Raw genomic sequence first — 13,266 nt, forward strand, 5'->3', positions numbered from 1 at the left:
TGAGTGGAGGAGATGGGGGAAATTGCTTTGTCCTCTTTGAAGAGGCCCAGTAAGAGTTTATGGTCAGCAATTATAAAAAACTGTCGACCGTAGACATATTGATGGAACTTCTTCACACCAATTACGGCCGCCAACCCTTCCTTCTCAATTTGAGAATATCTTCGTTCTACTGTTCAGACACCTTGTGCTTATTGTCTTCCTGTGAGGATGTGGCTCTCTCAATCACTTCTTCTGCCTACAGCACTATTCCCCTCTGGAGCACCTGGTTGTTCAATCCGCAACAGATGTCAATGATGCGGGACATTCTTGTACGTGTGTACGACAGGATACCCCCAGACTTACTGACACATCTAAACATTATCTTCGAAAGGCCAATTGCCTGCCCAATCGTGGCCCTTGTAGTCACATGGCAGTGGTTATATGTGACCTCTACCTGTGTGTTAGGGTTGCGTACATTGATCAGAAACTATGGCTTTACTAGTTACCCTTGTTCCCCAGTATCGAGCCACAAAGGTGCTCTGGTGGCCTGAGAGATGAAATAATTGGTTCTGTTTAAGGATGTAGAAGTCATGGCCGCTTATGGTAGTTGCAGACAACTTAAGTCTTCAGGGACTGGAATTCCTTCCTATTCACAAAAGTGCCCAGCTGCTCCAAGAAAGCTTTGTTGGCCACATGAGTATAGTCAATAATGGCCATTTCTCAGCCATAACCCCAAAACTAACTTCCCTTTTGGCCTCACTGGTCTAATCGGTTGTGGACTTGATATACTGACCAACTCTGTGGTATATGGCACCTGTGACCTTGCTGATTAAGAGATGCCACATAGAACACCAGACATTTGCTCGAAAAGAATTACAGCCAAAGGTGTTAAGTGCCAAAGTCACCTTTAAGGCAGCAGGCATTGGGTATCCACCATTTTCATAGAATCATAGAAATCATAGAAACCCTACAGTACAGAAAGAGGCCATTCGGCCCATCGAGTCTGCACCGACCACAATCCCACCCAGGCCCTACCCCAATATCCCTACATATTTACCCACTAATCCCTCTAACCTACGCATTTCAGGACACTAATGGGCAATTTTAGCATGGCCAATCAACCTAACCCGCACATCTTTGGACTGTGGGAGGAAACTGGTGCAACCCGGAGGAAACCCACGCAGACACGAGGAGAATGTGCAAACTCCACACAGACAGTGACCCAAGCCGGGAATCGAACCCAGGTCCCTGGAGCTGTGAAGCAGCAGTGCTCACCACTGTGCTACTTTGGCATCAACTCCTGTTACAACATACAATACAGTTCTGCCACCGCTCTCTGAAGAAACACAATCTTCACAGGTACTGGTGCTTGGACATTGTGATGAAGCTGAGCCTGTCAGTACGCCCTTTAAACTGGTTAGAGCCTTCTGTACCATGGGCTGCCCTCTTGTCCCCATTTGTTCTCACCATTCACATCCAATATGTTCAATAGGCCATTGGAGCTTTCCTGGATGTTGGCATCTTTGTGCCACTAATCTGAAAGCATAGTAAAATCAAAAAAAGGTGGGAAGTATTTTTTATATTTACTCTTAGGATGTGAGTGTCACTGGCAATCCAGCATTGCCCATTCCAAATTGACTAGTGCTAGTTGGGAAGGAACTCCAGGATTTTGACTCATGACAGTGAAGGAACAACAATATATTTCCATGTCAGGATGGTGAATAATTCGAAGGGGAACTTGCAGGTGGTGGTGCTCCTGTGCCTCTGCTATCCTTGTCCTTCTAGGTGGGAGAGGTCACAGGTTTAGGAGGAGTTGTCAAAGGAGCCTTGGCGGGATGCTGCAGTGTATCTTGTAGATGGCGCACACTGCGGCCAATGTGCACCACTGTAAGCAGCTGAAGATAGTTGGGCCCAGGACACTAACCTGCAGTGATGTCCTTGGGCTAAGATAATTGGCCCCCATATTCAGAATCATCTTCCTTTGAGATAGGATATTCCCCCGGATTCACAATGACTTCAACTTTGCTAGGCAATTACCTTACAATTGGTTGTTTGATTACCCTAATTACCTGCCTGCCACCAGTTTGGCAGTCAGTGATCCATCTCGATGCCTGCATCAGGCAAAAAAATTGGGAGGTGACAGTAAGATATCAGTACTGCCCCCCACTCCTCCAGACCTCCATTCTCACCTCTGTGGGGCGGCAAAATTCTGCCCAATCTTTCTGCATGTGTTTGTGCATCAATGTGTGGGTGTCAAACCTGGGGATGGCTAACATTGACACATTCAGGGAAGTGGAAGAGAAATGGCGGGGACTTGAAGTTTCTGCACCAATGAAAAGGTGCTAAGGGGGTTAACCAGATGCAAGGTTCCTCCAACTAGTAACAGTAGCTGAAGTGAAGCTCACCAATGTACATAGGATTTTAAAATGTTTGGATGTGAAAAGAGGAAAAAAACAGTTTCAGTATCTGAGTCCCCATCAACGCCGCACGACCGAAGCAGAAGTGAGAGGTTTTACTTCAAAGAAACCAAGGAAGAATTCATTTTATTTCTCTATTTTGACATGATTTCCCCGTTTGTATTTTTGTCCAAAACATAAACAGTGGTGGCAGCTCTGAGTGAGGGATTGCTACATGTGTACAAGATCAGGAGACGCAGATCGTTCAGATTCAAGCATGTCGTATGAATTGTTAACTGTGTGAGAGAGTCAGCAGGGTATGGTGGTGAGTAGTGTGAGTTATCCCACGTGTTGTGTTAAAAATCTCATGTTCTTGGCCAACAACTGCTCTCTGCTGGGTCCACCCCATAAAGCAGAACATCGTCGATGGCTCCTTTGAGTATGTCGATTTAGTTTATCTTGGTTAACGAAAAGTACATCTTCGGGTAGCCGGAGTCAGGAACTGAGCCACAACACTGGGCTTCCGAATCCCCAGCTCAGCTCCAGCTGCTCGGTGGATCAGAGCACAACACCTTCATCCATTAGAGAAATATGTCAGAATCCAATGATCTGAGATACCGCCATAAGCTTAGATTTTAAAAGCCAAAGTGGATGGCTGATAAAGGTGCATGATTTGTATTCCAATGAGTTGGTCTGATGAGATCAAGTTGTTGCATTTCTACATTTCCCCCCAAATTTAAGAAATAATGCAATAATTCTCAATATTGAGTGTAAGTGTGGAGAAGATGGTGAGTGTGGACACTGGAAGTTATAGACTCAAATGGAACCGTGGCCTTAATAGGGCCAATGAAATGTTGACAAAGGTCTGTTGGAGTGAGAGATTGCAGTGAAAGGGAGCTTTTGCACCCAGTTGCTGTGATATTTCCTTGGGCAGAGTATTGGCAGTTTATATAGATCATGCATCAGTTGATGAAATGGGTCTTCAGCAAAGCAGGAAGTTAGGTTGTGGTAAACATTGAGAGTAACTTCAACTCCCTTGGCAAAAAGGACAGTAAGACTAACCATGGTGCCCTGGGGACTGCGACACGCCATCGGCCTGGCTTGAAAAACAGAACAAAAAACTAATGCTGTGACTAGACATGAATGAATACATTTTAACAAGAGCAGCAGGTGCAGCCTGAGATTAGACTTTCACTAATTGTCATTGATCTGTACTCTGACGGTTATGGCCCACAAGTTGATGTTCTCATTAAAAACAGCTAAAAGTAATTCAATTAAACAGTGACATTTTATTCAGTAGCATGATTAGTGAATTGGAATAGTTCTGTGAGACTCTTTTGAGTTCATTATGAGCGTCTCACCTTTATTAACAGGAGTTAATATAATAAAAACCCTAACTACATTACAGCTTAACAATTACCCCTGTGACTCGCTGGGCAAAATGCACTGTTCTGTGCGGTATTGAGTCAATCAAACTGGGAAGATTATTTAATATTTTATTCTCTGGTTGTGAGTGACATTGGCGAGGGTGGATTTATCGGCCATTGGGAGTTATACTAAAAGGGTTATACTGCAGGCCGTGTGGTGCAGGTACTTCCAGGATGGTGTTAGGTAGGCAATTTCAGATGGTGAAGGGGAAGGGATAAGACATGGACAGTTTGTGACTTGGGGTGGAACTAGTAGGTAATGGTGTTGCCCCGCACCTGCTGCCTTTGTGGTAGAGGTCATGGAGTGGGAGATTCTGGTGGTAACCTTTGTGAGTTGGTGCTGTGCATTTGGCAGATTGTAAACAGTGCACCAGTGGCGTGGGGTGGGGTGGGGGGGAGGGATGAAGATTAAGCCCAGTGGCCGAGATACCAAACAAGCAAAATGCTCTTCTGGAGCATTGTTAAGTGTTGCTGCTTCCAGTGTGTGAAGACGATTCCATCAAACTTCTGACTTGAAGCATGAGACAAGGTGGGGGAGACTTTAAGGGACCATGAGGTGAGCGACTTGTTGCAGAGTATCCAGTCTTCACCCTGCTCTTATAGCCACCGTGTCGATGTGGCTAGTCCAGTTCAGCCATCGGTTAATAGTGACCCCAAGATGTTGCTGCTGGGGTACTCGGCAACACTGGTACTGTTGCAAGGGGGGGGGGGGGAACCGATGGTTGTGGTTTCTCATGTACTGAGCCACACAAAACAGGCAGACCCCTGTTTCACCGTGCCTGTGTGTCTGAGCCACCTGGTCTTAGCTGCCCATGAATTCTGCGACTGGCCACGAGCAGAGTTGGAGAAGGGGGGCAGGGGGACACAATCTGCCAACGTTTATCGCTGCTTGTCACCGACTGCAAATAACCAAAGTGTGAATATCAGATGAGGATGCAGTGCTGAAACCCTTCATGACAGAAAAGTCCAGAAAAGTCCACTGCTGCTCGTTGCCTACATGTACCAGAGACAATGTCCAGTGAATGGAGACGCTAGAGGATAACTTGTGTGGACAATACCAATGCGATGCAGTGCCTTTATGATGATGAGAAGAAGGAAATAAGCCGCTTTCATTCTTCATGAGTCCTGTTTGTTCCATTTACAAATGATTAACCATTTTATCTTTTTCTCATTTTGACAGTCTTCCCCCGTCCTGCAATCCCCTTGATTACTGGCTCTGATTGTGTGTTTCCACCTGACTTTTTAACTATAATTCTAAGACTTGTGTGGGCTTATTTTTCATGTTGCTGCGGTTTTCGCAAAGCGGAGAGAATTCTCCAGCTATCGGTTCTGAACATCTTACGTTGATTCTATGAGAAAGCTGCAAAAAGCTGCTGTCTGCCTGTCTCGGTGCAGAATTAGTGCAGCTGTATCTCCTAACCCCGGGCAGGCTGCACAGCGGCACACAGCAAAGCCCTGATCATAGAACCATAGAACAGAATCCGTACAGTGCAGAAAGGGGCCATTCGGCCCATCGAGTCTGCACTAACTCTCCGACAAAGCATCCCACCCAGGCTCTAACCCCGTGACCCCACGAATTTGCCCTGCTAATCCCTCTAATTTACACATCTTGGGACACTAAGGGACAATTTAGCATAGTCAATCCACCTAACCTGTACATCTTTGGACACTGATGATATTTTTGTTTCCCCTGCTCTCCCTAACCACAGCCGCTCTGAGTACTTCAGCTCAATGTAATTTCTGGGATGTGGACTGGCGCTTAATGCCAATCCTCAGTTGTTTCAATACAACTAAGTGACTTGCTTGGTCATTCCAGCTAAGAATCAACCATGTTGGTGTGGGACTGAAGTCACATATGGTCCCGGAGGGACAGGACTGAGTGGTTGGATGTCTATATGGCAGTCCAACAGCGTCAAATTCACTGAATTCAAATTGGCAAATCGCCACGGTGGGTTTGTGAATGCAAATTTTCTGGTTTATTGGACTGACAACAAATACCATTCCACTTCGCACCCAGCACACTTTCCAATTGGAGTGCCTGACTCGAGAGCAGCAGCAGGATTCCTGCTTCCTCTCCCTCTCCTGCCAGAGAGACAACACCGCCAATGAAAATTTCTCCTCTTTCACTGCCATTTCCAGTGGGGTCGGTTAACTATGAAGATTTAAGGACTTTCCTGGACCCTGTGAGTGTGCGTGTGAGAGAAGAGTGTCTGTGAGAGAAGAGAGTGTGTCTGTGAGAGAGAGTGTGTGTGAGAGAGAGGGGTGTGTGTGAGAGAGGAGTGTGCGTGAGAGAGGAGTGTGTCTGTGAGAGAGTGTGTGTGTGAGTGTGAGTGTGCATGAGAGTGTGTGTGAGAGGAGTGTGTGTGTGAGAGGAGTGTGTGTGTGAGAGAGTGTATGTGAGAGAAGAGTGAGTGTGTGTATGTGAGATGTGTGTGTGAGAGAAAAGAGTGTGTGTGAGAGAGAAGAGTGTGTGTGAGAGAGAAGAGTGTGTGTCAGAGAGTGAGTGTATGTGAGAGAGTGTGAGTGCATGTGAGAGAGAGCGTGAGTGCGTGAGAGCAAGAGCATGAGTGCATGTGAGAGAGAGCATGACTGCGTGTGAGAGAGAGCATGACTGCGTGTGAGAGAGAACGTGAGTGCGTGTGAGAGAGAGCGTGAGTGCGTGTGAGAAAGAACGTGAGTGCATGTGAGAGAGAGCATGAGTGCGTGTGAGCGTGAGAGCGAGAGCGTGAGTGCATGTGAGAGAGAGCGTGACTGCATGTGAGAGACAGTGTGAGTGCGTGTGAAAGAGAGTCTGAGTGCATGTGAGAGAGCATGAGTGCATGTGAGAGAGAGCGTGAGTGCGTGTGAGAGAGAGCGTGTGTGCGTGAGAGCAAGAGCGTGAGTGCGTGTGAGAGAGAGCATGAGTGCATGTGAGAGAGAGCGTGAGTGCATGTGAGAGAGAGTGTGAGTGCTTGAGAGAGAGAACGTGAGTGCGTGAGAGAGAGAACGTGAGTGCATGTGAGAGAGAGTGTGAGTGCGTGGAGAGTGCGCGAGTGCATGTGAGAGAGAGTGTGAGTGCATGTGAGAGAGCGTGACTGCGTGTGAGAGAGAGCGTGAATGCATGTGAGAGAGAGCATGAGTGCATGTGAGAGAGAGCGTGAGTGCGTGTGAGAGAGCGTGAGTGCGTGTGAGAGAGCGTGACTGCGTGTGAGAGAGAGCGTGAATGCGTGTGAGAGAGCGTGAGTGCGTGTGAAAGAGCGTGAATGCATGTGAGAGAGAGCGTGAGTGCATGTGAGAGAGCGTGAGTGCGTGTGAGAGCGTGAGTGTGTGTGAGAGAGTGTGAGTGCATGTGAGAGAGAGCATGAGTGCGTGTGAGAGAGAGCATGAGTGCATGTGAGAGTGCGTGTGAGAGTGTGAGAGAAAGCGTGAGTGTGTGTGTGAGAGAGAGCATGAGTGTGCATGTGAGAGAGTGAATGTGTGTGAGAGAATGTGTGTGAGAGAGTGTGTGAGAGAGTGTGTGTGAGAGTGGTGTGTGTATGAGAGTGTGCGTATGTGTGAGAGAGTGTGTGAGAGAGAAAGCATGAGTGTGTGTGTGAGAGAGAGAGCGTGAGTGTGTGCGTGTAAGAGAGTGAGTGTGTGTGAGAGAGCATGAGAGTGTGTGTGAGAGTGTTTGTATGAGAGAGTGTGTGTGAGTGAGCATGAGTGTGTGAGAGTGTGAGGGAGAGTGTGCGTGTGAGAGAGAGCATGAGTGTATGTGTGTGAGAGAGAGTGTGTGTGTGTGAGAGAGAGTGTGTGTGTGAGAGAGCATGAATGTGTGTGTGAGAGCGTGAGTTTGTGTGTGTGAGTGTAAGCGTGGGTATGAGTGTGGGTGTGAGTGTGTGAATGTTGGTGTGTGTGCGTGAGTGTCGATGTGTATGTGTGGGTTTGAGTGTGTGTTGGTGTGTGTGGATGTGTGTCAATGGGTTTGTGTGAGTGTGGAGTGTGTGTGAATCAGTGTGGATGGGTGTGTGTGTCAGTGGGAGTATGTATATTTGAGTGTGGGTGCGCATCAGTGGGTGTGGGTGGGTAGGTGGAAGGGTGTGTGTGGGTGTGGCTGGGTGTGTGTGAGTAGCTGGGTGTGTGTGAGTGTGGGTGGATGTGGGTGGGTGTGCATCAGTGTGAGTGTGCGTGGGTGTGTGCGCGTGAGTGTGGGTGGGTGAGTGTGGGGGTGTGTGCATCAGAGTGAGCATGGGTTATGCGTACGTGTGTGTATCATTTTGCACGGTGCATCCGCCCATGGGTGTGGGATGAAGAGCTCCCGTTTTGCACGTTGCCTTTAATGAGATGTGAATGTCACCAGGTCCCAGTTCAGCGAGCAGCATTGAAGGGTGCAGATTGTGAATCGATTTTCTGCACTTTCATTTGTGTTTTTTTACTGTAAATGACACTGAATTTGCAGGAGCTAAGCGCGATGCTATTTTGTTGCTTCTTGTTTTCACCCCAGCTGCAGCTGTTTTGCTTTAACTCAACCCATCACACCACTAACTGCAGAGAAATAAAGAGCGCTGTACACCTTCACAGCACAATCTAAATGTTCTCCCATTGAGCAGGTAGCAATTTCCCCTGATCACAATATGTTCGATAAAGCAGGCGGCTTTCTGGCGGTAATTCTCGAAGTCTGTGTCGCCGACGGTTGGCGGAGGTTCCTCACTTATGTCCCCGCTACAGTGTCCAGGACAACATTCATCCCTCAATCAAAGCCCTATATAAAAAAGAAATTAACTGGCCCCTCACATGGCTGTTGTTTGTGGGAATGTGCTGTGCTCAGACTGGCTACCGTACCGGTCCTCATTTCGATGTTTTGACCTGGACGGGGCTCTTTTGGAGGTATTTCAGGAAGAGTTAATAAAGTACAAATTGTATCAGAGCTTGGATTCCCGGGTACATCTTTCTTAGTGGATAGTGTTAAAGAGGAATTGTTCCAGTGAAACTAAAAAACCACGAAGGACAATTTAATTCAAGAATGTTTAGATAAATGTTGCTTCCTTTGGAAGGTGCACAGTGTCCAAAGCCACCCCAGCAGTGCTGCCCTGTGACACGGAGATTGGTGATGATTCTATGAGCCAGCCGCTCATTTTTTAACCTTAAACCACATCCTGACCTTTTCTCAATCTATAACAGGTGACGTCAATGCTGTGTAAGATTTATTTGAATGTTCCATGTATTTACTGTAGTGCAGAGTGTGTCATCTGAAGGAGGGCTCTCAGCACTCCGCTTCTAATTCGGGTACCTGGCCAGCTTGTCCCCTCCCCTCCCCTCCGCTCCTCTCGCACTCCGCCTGGGGGAGCATGGCCAAGAGCCAACAGCAACACACGGCCGCTCTCGCCTCCCAGTCACACGGATGCCTTTGGGATTGCGATCTTCTAGTAAAGAGCGGACTGGTGGAGTGAGTTTCCTGGCCCCGTCGGGGCGTTAAACAAAGACTCTGCAGTTGGTAAGTGTGTGCTGGAAGGGGAGGGGGTGCTGGCGAGGAGATGTGTGTGACTGTGGCTTCACGTCCAGTCGCCCTTCTCACCGTAACCACCAATCCTGTTGACCATAGTTTCTTGCTGTGGCTTTTCAGTAATCCCTCTGATTTTCAGACCCATCGCCTAAGCCGCGGTCTGCTTTATAGACATGTATCACTAACTGCTCCTGTAACCTTTTAATCGACAATGAGAAACTTCCCAATCTCCGAGACCCAGCAAATGGCCGCATTGGGAAAGTGAAATGAAGGAAAAGGCTGAGACATCAGCAAGGTTGGGGGGGGGGGGGGGCAGATCAGCGAGTGGAGGCTATTTGATGCTAAAGGTTGAATTTGGGGAGGTTGGCTGTAAGAGTGAAAGCAGGACCAGCTGAGAAAGGGAGAACATTAAACAAATATTTATCACTGATTCCCTGCGGGACTGAGCCGTGTCTGTGGAAGAATTCCACATTTCCAGCCTGGATTCTAACCAGAATCCAAAGGAAACTGGGTAAGAGTTGGGATCTGACTGGAGGTCAGGAGGGAGGTTTATTTGATTGGTTTATTTTGGGTTAGACGATGTCCGCCTCTTGGGAAATGCATTTTATGATGTGGGGATGCCGGCGTTGGACTGGGGTAAACACAGTAAGAACTCTAACAACACGAGGTTAAAGTCCAACAGGTTTATTTTTTGCTACCAAATAAACCTGTTGGACTTTAACCTGGTGTTGTTAGAAATGCATTTTATGCAGCGGAGTGACTTGGTGTTTTATTTGGGGTGGGGGGGGGGGCGAGGTGGTGGGGGTGGGGGTTGATGTTGGAATACTGGGCCAGATTCCATGTCCTGCCCAGAGGGGCCTGCATTAAAGAGCAGGCTACCTATGTGTTAGAATTACAGATCGCAACGACAGTTTCCTCCCATTTTATTGTCTTCCCAACAGCTGAGCGAAATATTCCGTCGAAGCCAGTATTATTGTTTAAATGTTGGAGAAACCGATTCCTTCTGGAAAAGCTACGGTATTCTATGTGGACGGGTTGTTCATTCGATATCGTCATTCACACATATTTCTCCTTTAGGGAATAATGGGGAAGGATTAGCAGGCTGAGTATCAACCTGTTAGGAACAACATCATGAATGCTGGAGCGTAACTTTGAACCAGAAGCTTCTGCCTCAAACAGGACAACTACCCACTGAGCCACAAGACCACCTGAGGGGAGGGGGAGTCCCCATTAAAACCAGGACTGGCTCCAGTATCAAATCTGAGTAATCCATGCAGCTAATTTAGCAATTTTCAGTGTCCTCTATCCCACTGCTACTCTCATCCAAGCTTTCGAATTCCAGGGTTATATCAAAATAAATTAACAGTGAAAGCAAATGTGTCTGACATGCACACACAACTAAGCGGTAAACATTGCTTAACTCTGTGATATATTGTGCTTTGTGTTGAGATATTTTATAAGAAGAATTAATGTTAGCAATATACAATCTTATCAAATGTAGCAGACACTTTCAATGGACCAAAACACCGACAGCAACAAGGCTCATCATCCACACGACCTATCCCACTCTCAGATACCAACTCCTTCATCACACACGCAACAATCCGTCCCACTCTCAGATACCAACTCCTTCATCACACATGCAACCTGTCCCACTCTCAAATACCAACTCCCACATCTCACACGTGCAACCTGTCCCACTGTCAGATACCAATTCCTTCATCACAGACACAACCTGTCCCACTCTCAGATACCAATTCCTTCATCACAGACACAACCTGTCCCACTCTCAAATACCAACTCCCACATCTCACACGTGCAACCTGTCCCACTGTCAGATACCAATTCCTTCATCACAGACACAACCTGTCCCACTCTCAGATACCAACTCCTTCATCACACACACACTGAGTTACTAGTTGCCTCATCATAGACACACAACCTGTCCTTCTCAGGTTGCGGCACGGTAGCACAGTGGTTAGCACTGCTGCTTCACAGCTCCAGGGTCCCGGGTTCGATTCCTGGCTCGGGTCACTGTCTGTGTGGAGTTTGCACATTCTCCTCGTGTCTGCGTGGGTTTCCTCCGGGTGCTCCGATTTCCTCCCACAGTCCAAAGATGTGCGGGTTAGGTTGATTGGCCAGGTTAAAAATTGCCTCTTAGAGTCCTGATGCGTAGATTAGAGGGATTAGTGGGTAAATATGTGGGGGTAGGGCCTGGGTGGGATTGTGGTCGGTGCAGACTCGATGGGCCGAATGGCCTCCTTCTGCACTGTAGGGTTTCTATAAAAAAAAAATTCTCTCCACTATTAACTCCTTCACACGCATATAAAGTGTCCCATTCTTAGATAAGATCACACACTGACAGCCTGTCAACTCCCAGATATCAACTTCATCATAATAGACACATAACCTGTCCCACATTCCCAGTCACAGTCCTGTAATATTTTGTGAAAGTGCACAACCCTGTAACAATGTGTGAATATGTTCACCCTGTAACAATGTGTGAATATACGCAGCCCTGTAATAGTGTGTGAATATACACAGCCCTGTAACAGCATGTTAAAATACACAGCCCTGTAATAAAATGTGAATATACATAGTCCTGTAACGGTATGTGAATGTACACAGCCCTTTATCAGTGTGTGAATGTACACAGCCCTATAAAAGTGTGTGAATATATACAGTCCTTTATTACAATGTGTATATACACAGCCTTGTGACTGTGTGCAAATATACACAGCCCTGTGACAGTGTGTGAAAGACACAGCCCTGTAACAGTGTGTGAATATACACAGCACAGTGACAGTGTGTGAATATACACAGCCCTGTAAAAATGTGTGAATAGGGATAGCCTTGTAACAGTGTGTGAATATACACAGCTCCATGACAGTGTCTGAATATACACTGCCCTGTAACAGTGTGTGTATATACACAATCCTTTATCACTATGTGTATATGCACAACACTGTGATAGTGTGTGAATATACACAGCCCGGTAACATCATGTTATAATCCACAGCCCTGTAACAGTGTGTGACTATACACAGACTTTCTCAGCCTTTGCATATATGCAGGCCCATATCCTCTGCTAGCATGAGCCACACCTTTTCCCATTTTATGCAACTTGCCTGCAGAATAATCTCCTTTCACTGCCTTTATGCTTGCAAACTCTGTGCTCTCTGCTTGTTTCCAAATTTTGCCTCCTCTTTGCTGCTGTTCAGACATGTGTTTTGTAAATAATTTTATGACAGGATAAGTCATTGCCTGATAATGTGATATTAAACATGGTGCTTTTCCTCCACAGAAAGTTTCCACAATGAGCTGTCTCTGGAGGACCCTGCTGACCACAGTGCTCCTTCTCCTGTGTAGACAGGCACAATGCAGTAAGTTCAAACTAATGGCACTTTGTGCTGAATTTCAATTGTGCCACCATGTCACCTGTGCGGAGGAGATTTGTGCAGGGTTACAAGGAGTGTTAATGGTCCTTGTGTGATGGGGGTCTTCCGAATTAACAAAATACAAACCAGGGGGTTGGTGGTGGTCTGACTTACCCTCTCAAGGCGCCTGCAAACGACATGTGTAGAGCAGGAATGGGGTAACAGTAACCAATGTTAAACTTGTGATAACCAGTTGGTGAAGGAGGAAATCAGAAGTCAATCTCTGCTCAGTTTTAGATTTATTCAGAAAGTGAGACATTACACATGTGTATCTCCTAACTCTATAACCCACTACCAGTCTCACTACGTGCCCCTTTATATGTGCTTATATAAGTAATTATCCAGTAAGTTCCCCTCCACCTCTATACAAATAATCTTAATTTATATAATTGACAACCAAATCATCACAAGTTTTGGTAATCCTACCCTCTGTTCTCACTGGGCAGATCATTTTACAATGTGTTCATTCTATCACCCAAATTATATTCATCGCAAAATTAAAAATGCAGCAATGTTTGTGCTTCAGTTGCAGCACTGGAGCGTGCTGCAGCACACTCCTGAATATC

The 13,266-nt window shown here is 46.7% G+C and overlaps 1 protein-coding gene across 1 annotated transcript in view; it reads left to right on the top strand.

The window, feature by feature from the left end:
* Nucleotides 1-8,992: 8,992 nt before the first annotated feature.
* The window catches only part of LOC144510661 (interleukin-21 receptor-like), a 66,993-nt gene continuing 62,719 nt past the window's right edge, over nucleotides 8,993-13,266 (top strand). Inside the window, exons 1-2 of the mRNA XM_078240348.1 lie at nucleotides 8,993-9,254; nucleotides 12,568-12,646. Coding sequence (XP_078096474.1) covers nucleotides 12,580-12,646 — 67 coding nt within the window. The 5' untranslated portion in view covers nucleotides 8,993-9,254; nucleotides 12,568-12,579. The remainder of the gene's footprint in view (nucleotides 9,255-12,567; nucleotides 12,647-13,266) is intronic.

Source organism: Mustelus asterias, chromosome 23 (assembly GCF_964213995.1).
Source record: "Mustelus asterias chromosome 23, sMusAst1.hap1.1, whole genome shotgun sequence".
Lineage (NCBI taxonomy): Eukaryota > Metazoa > Chordata > Chondrichthyes > Carcharhiniformes > Triakidae > Mustelus > Mustelus asterias.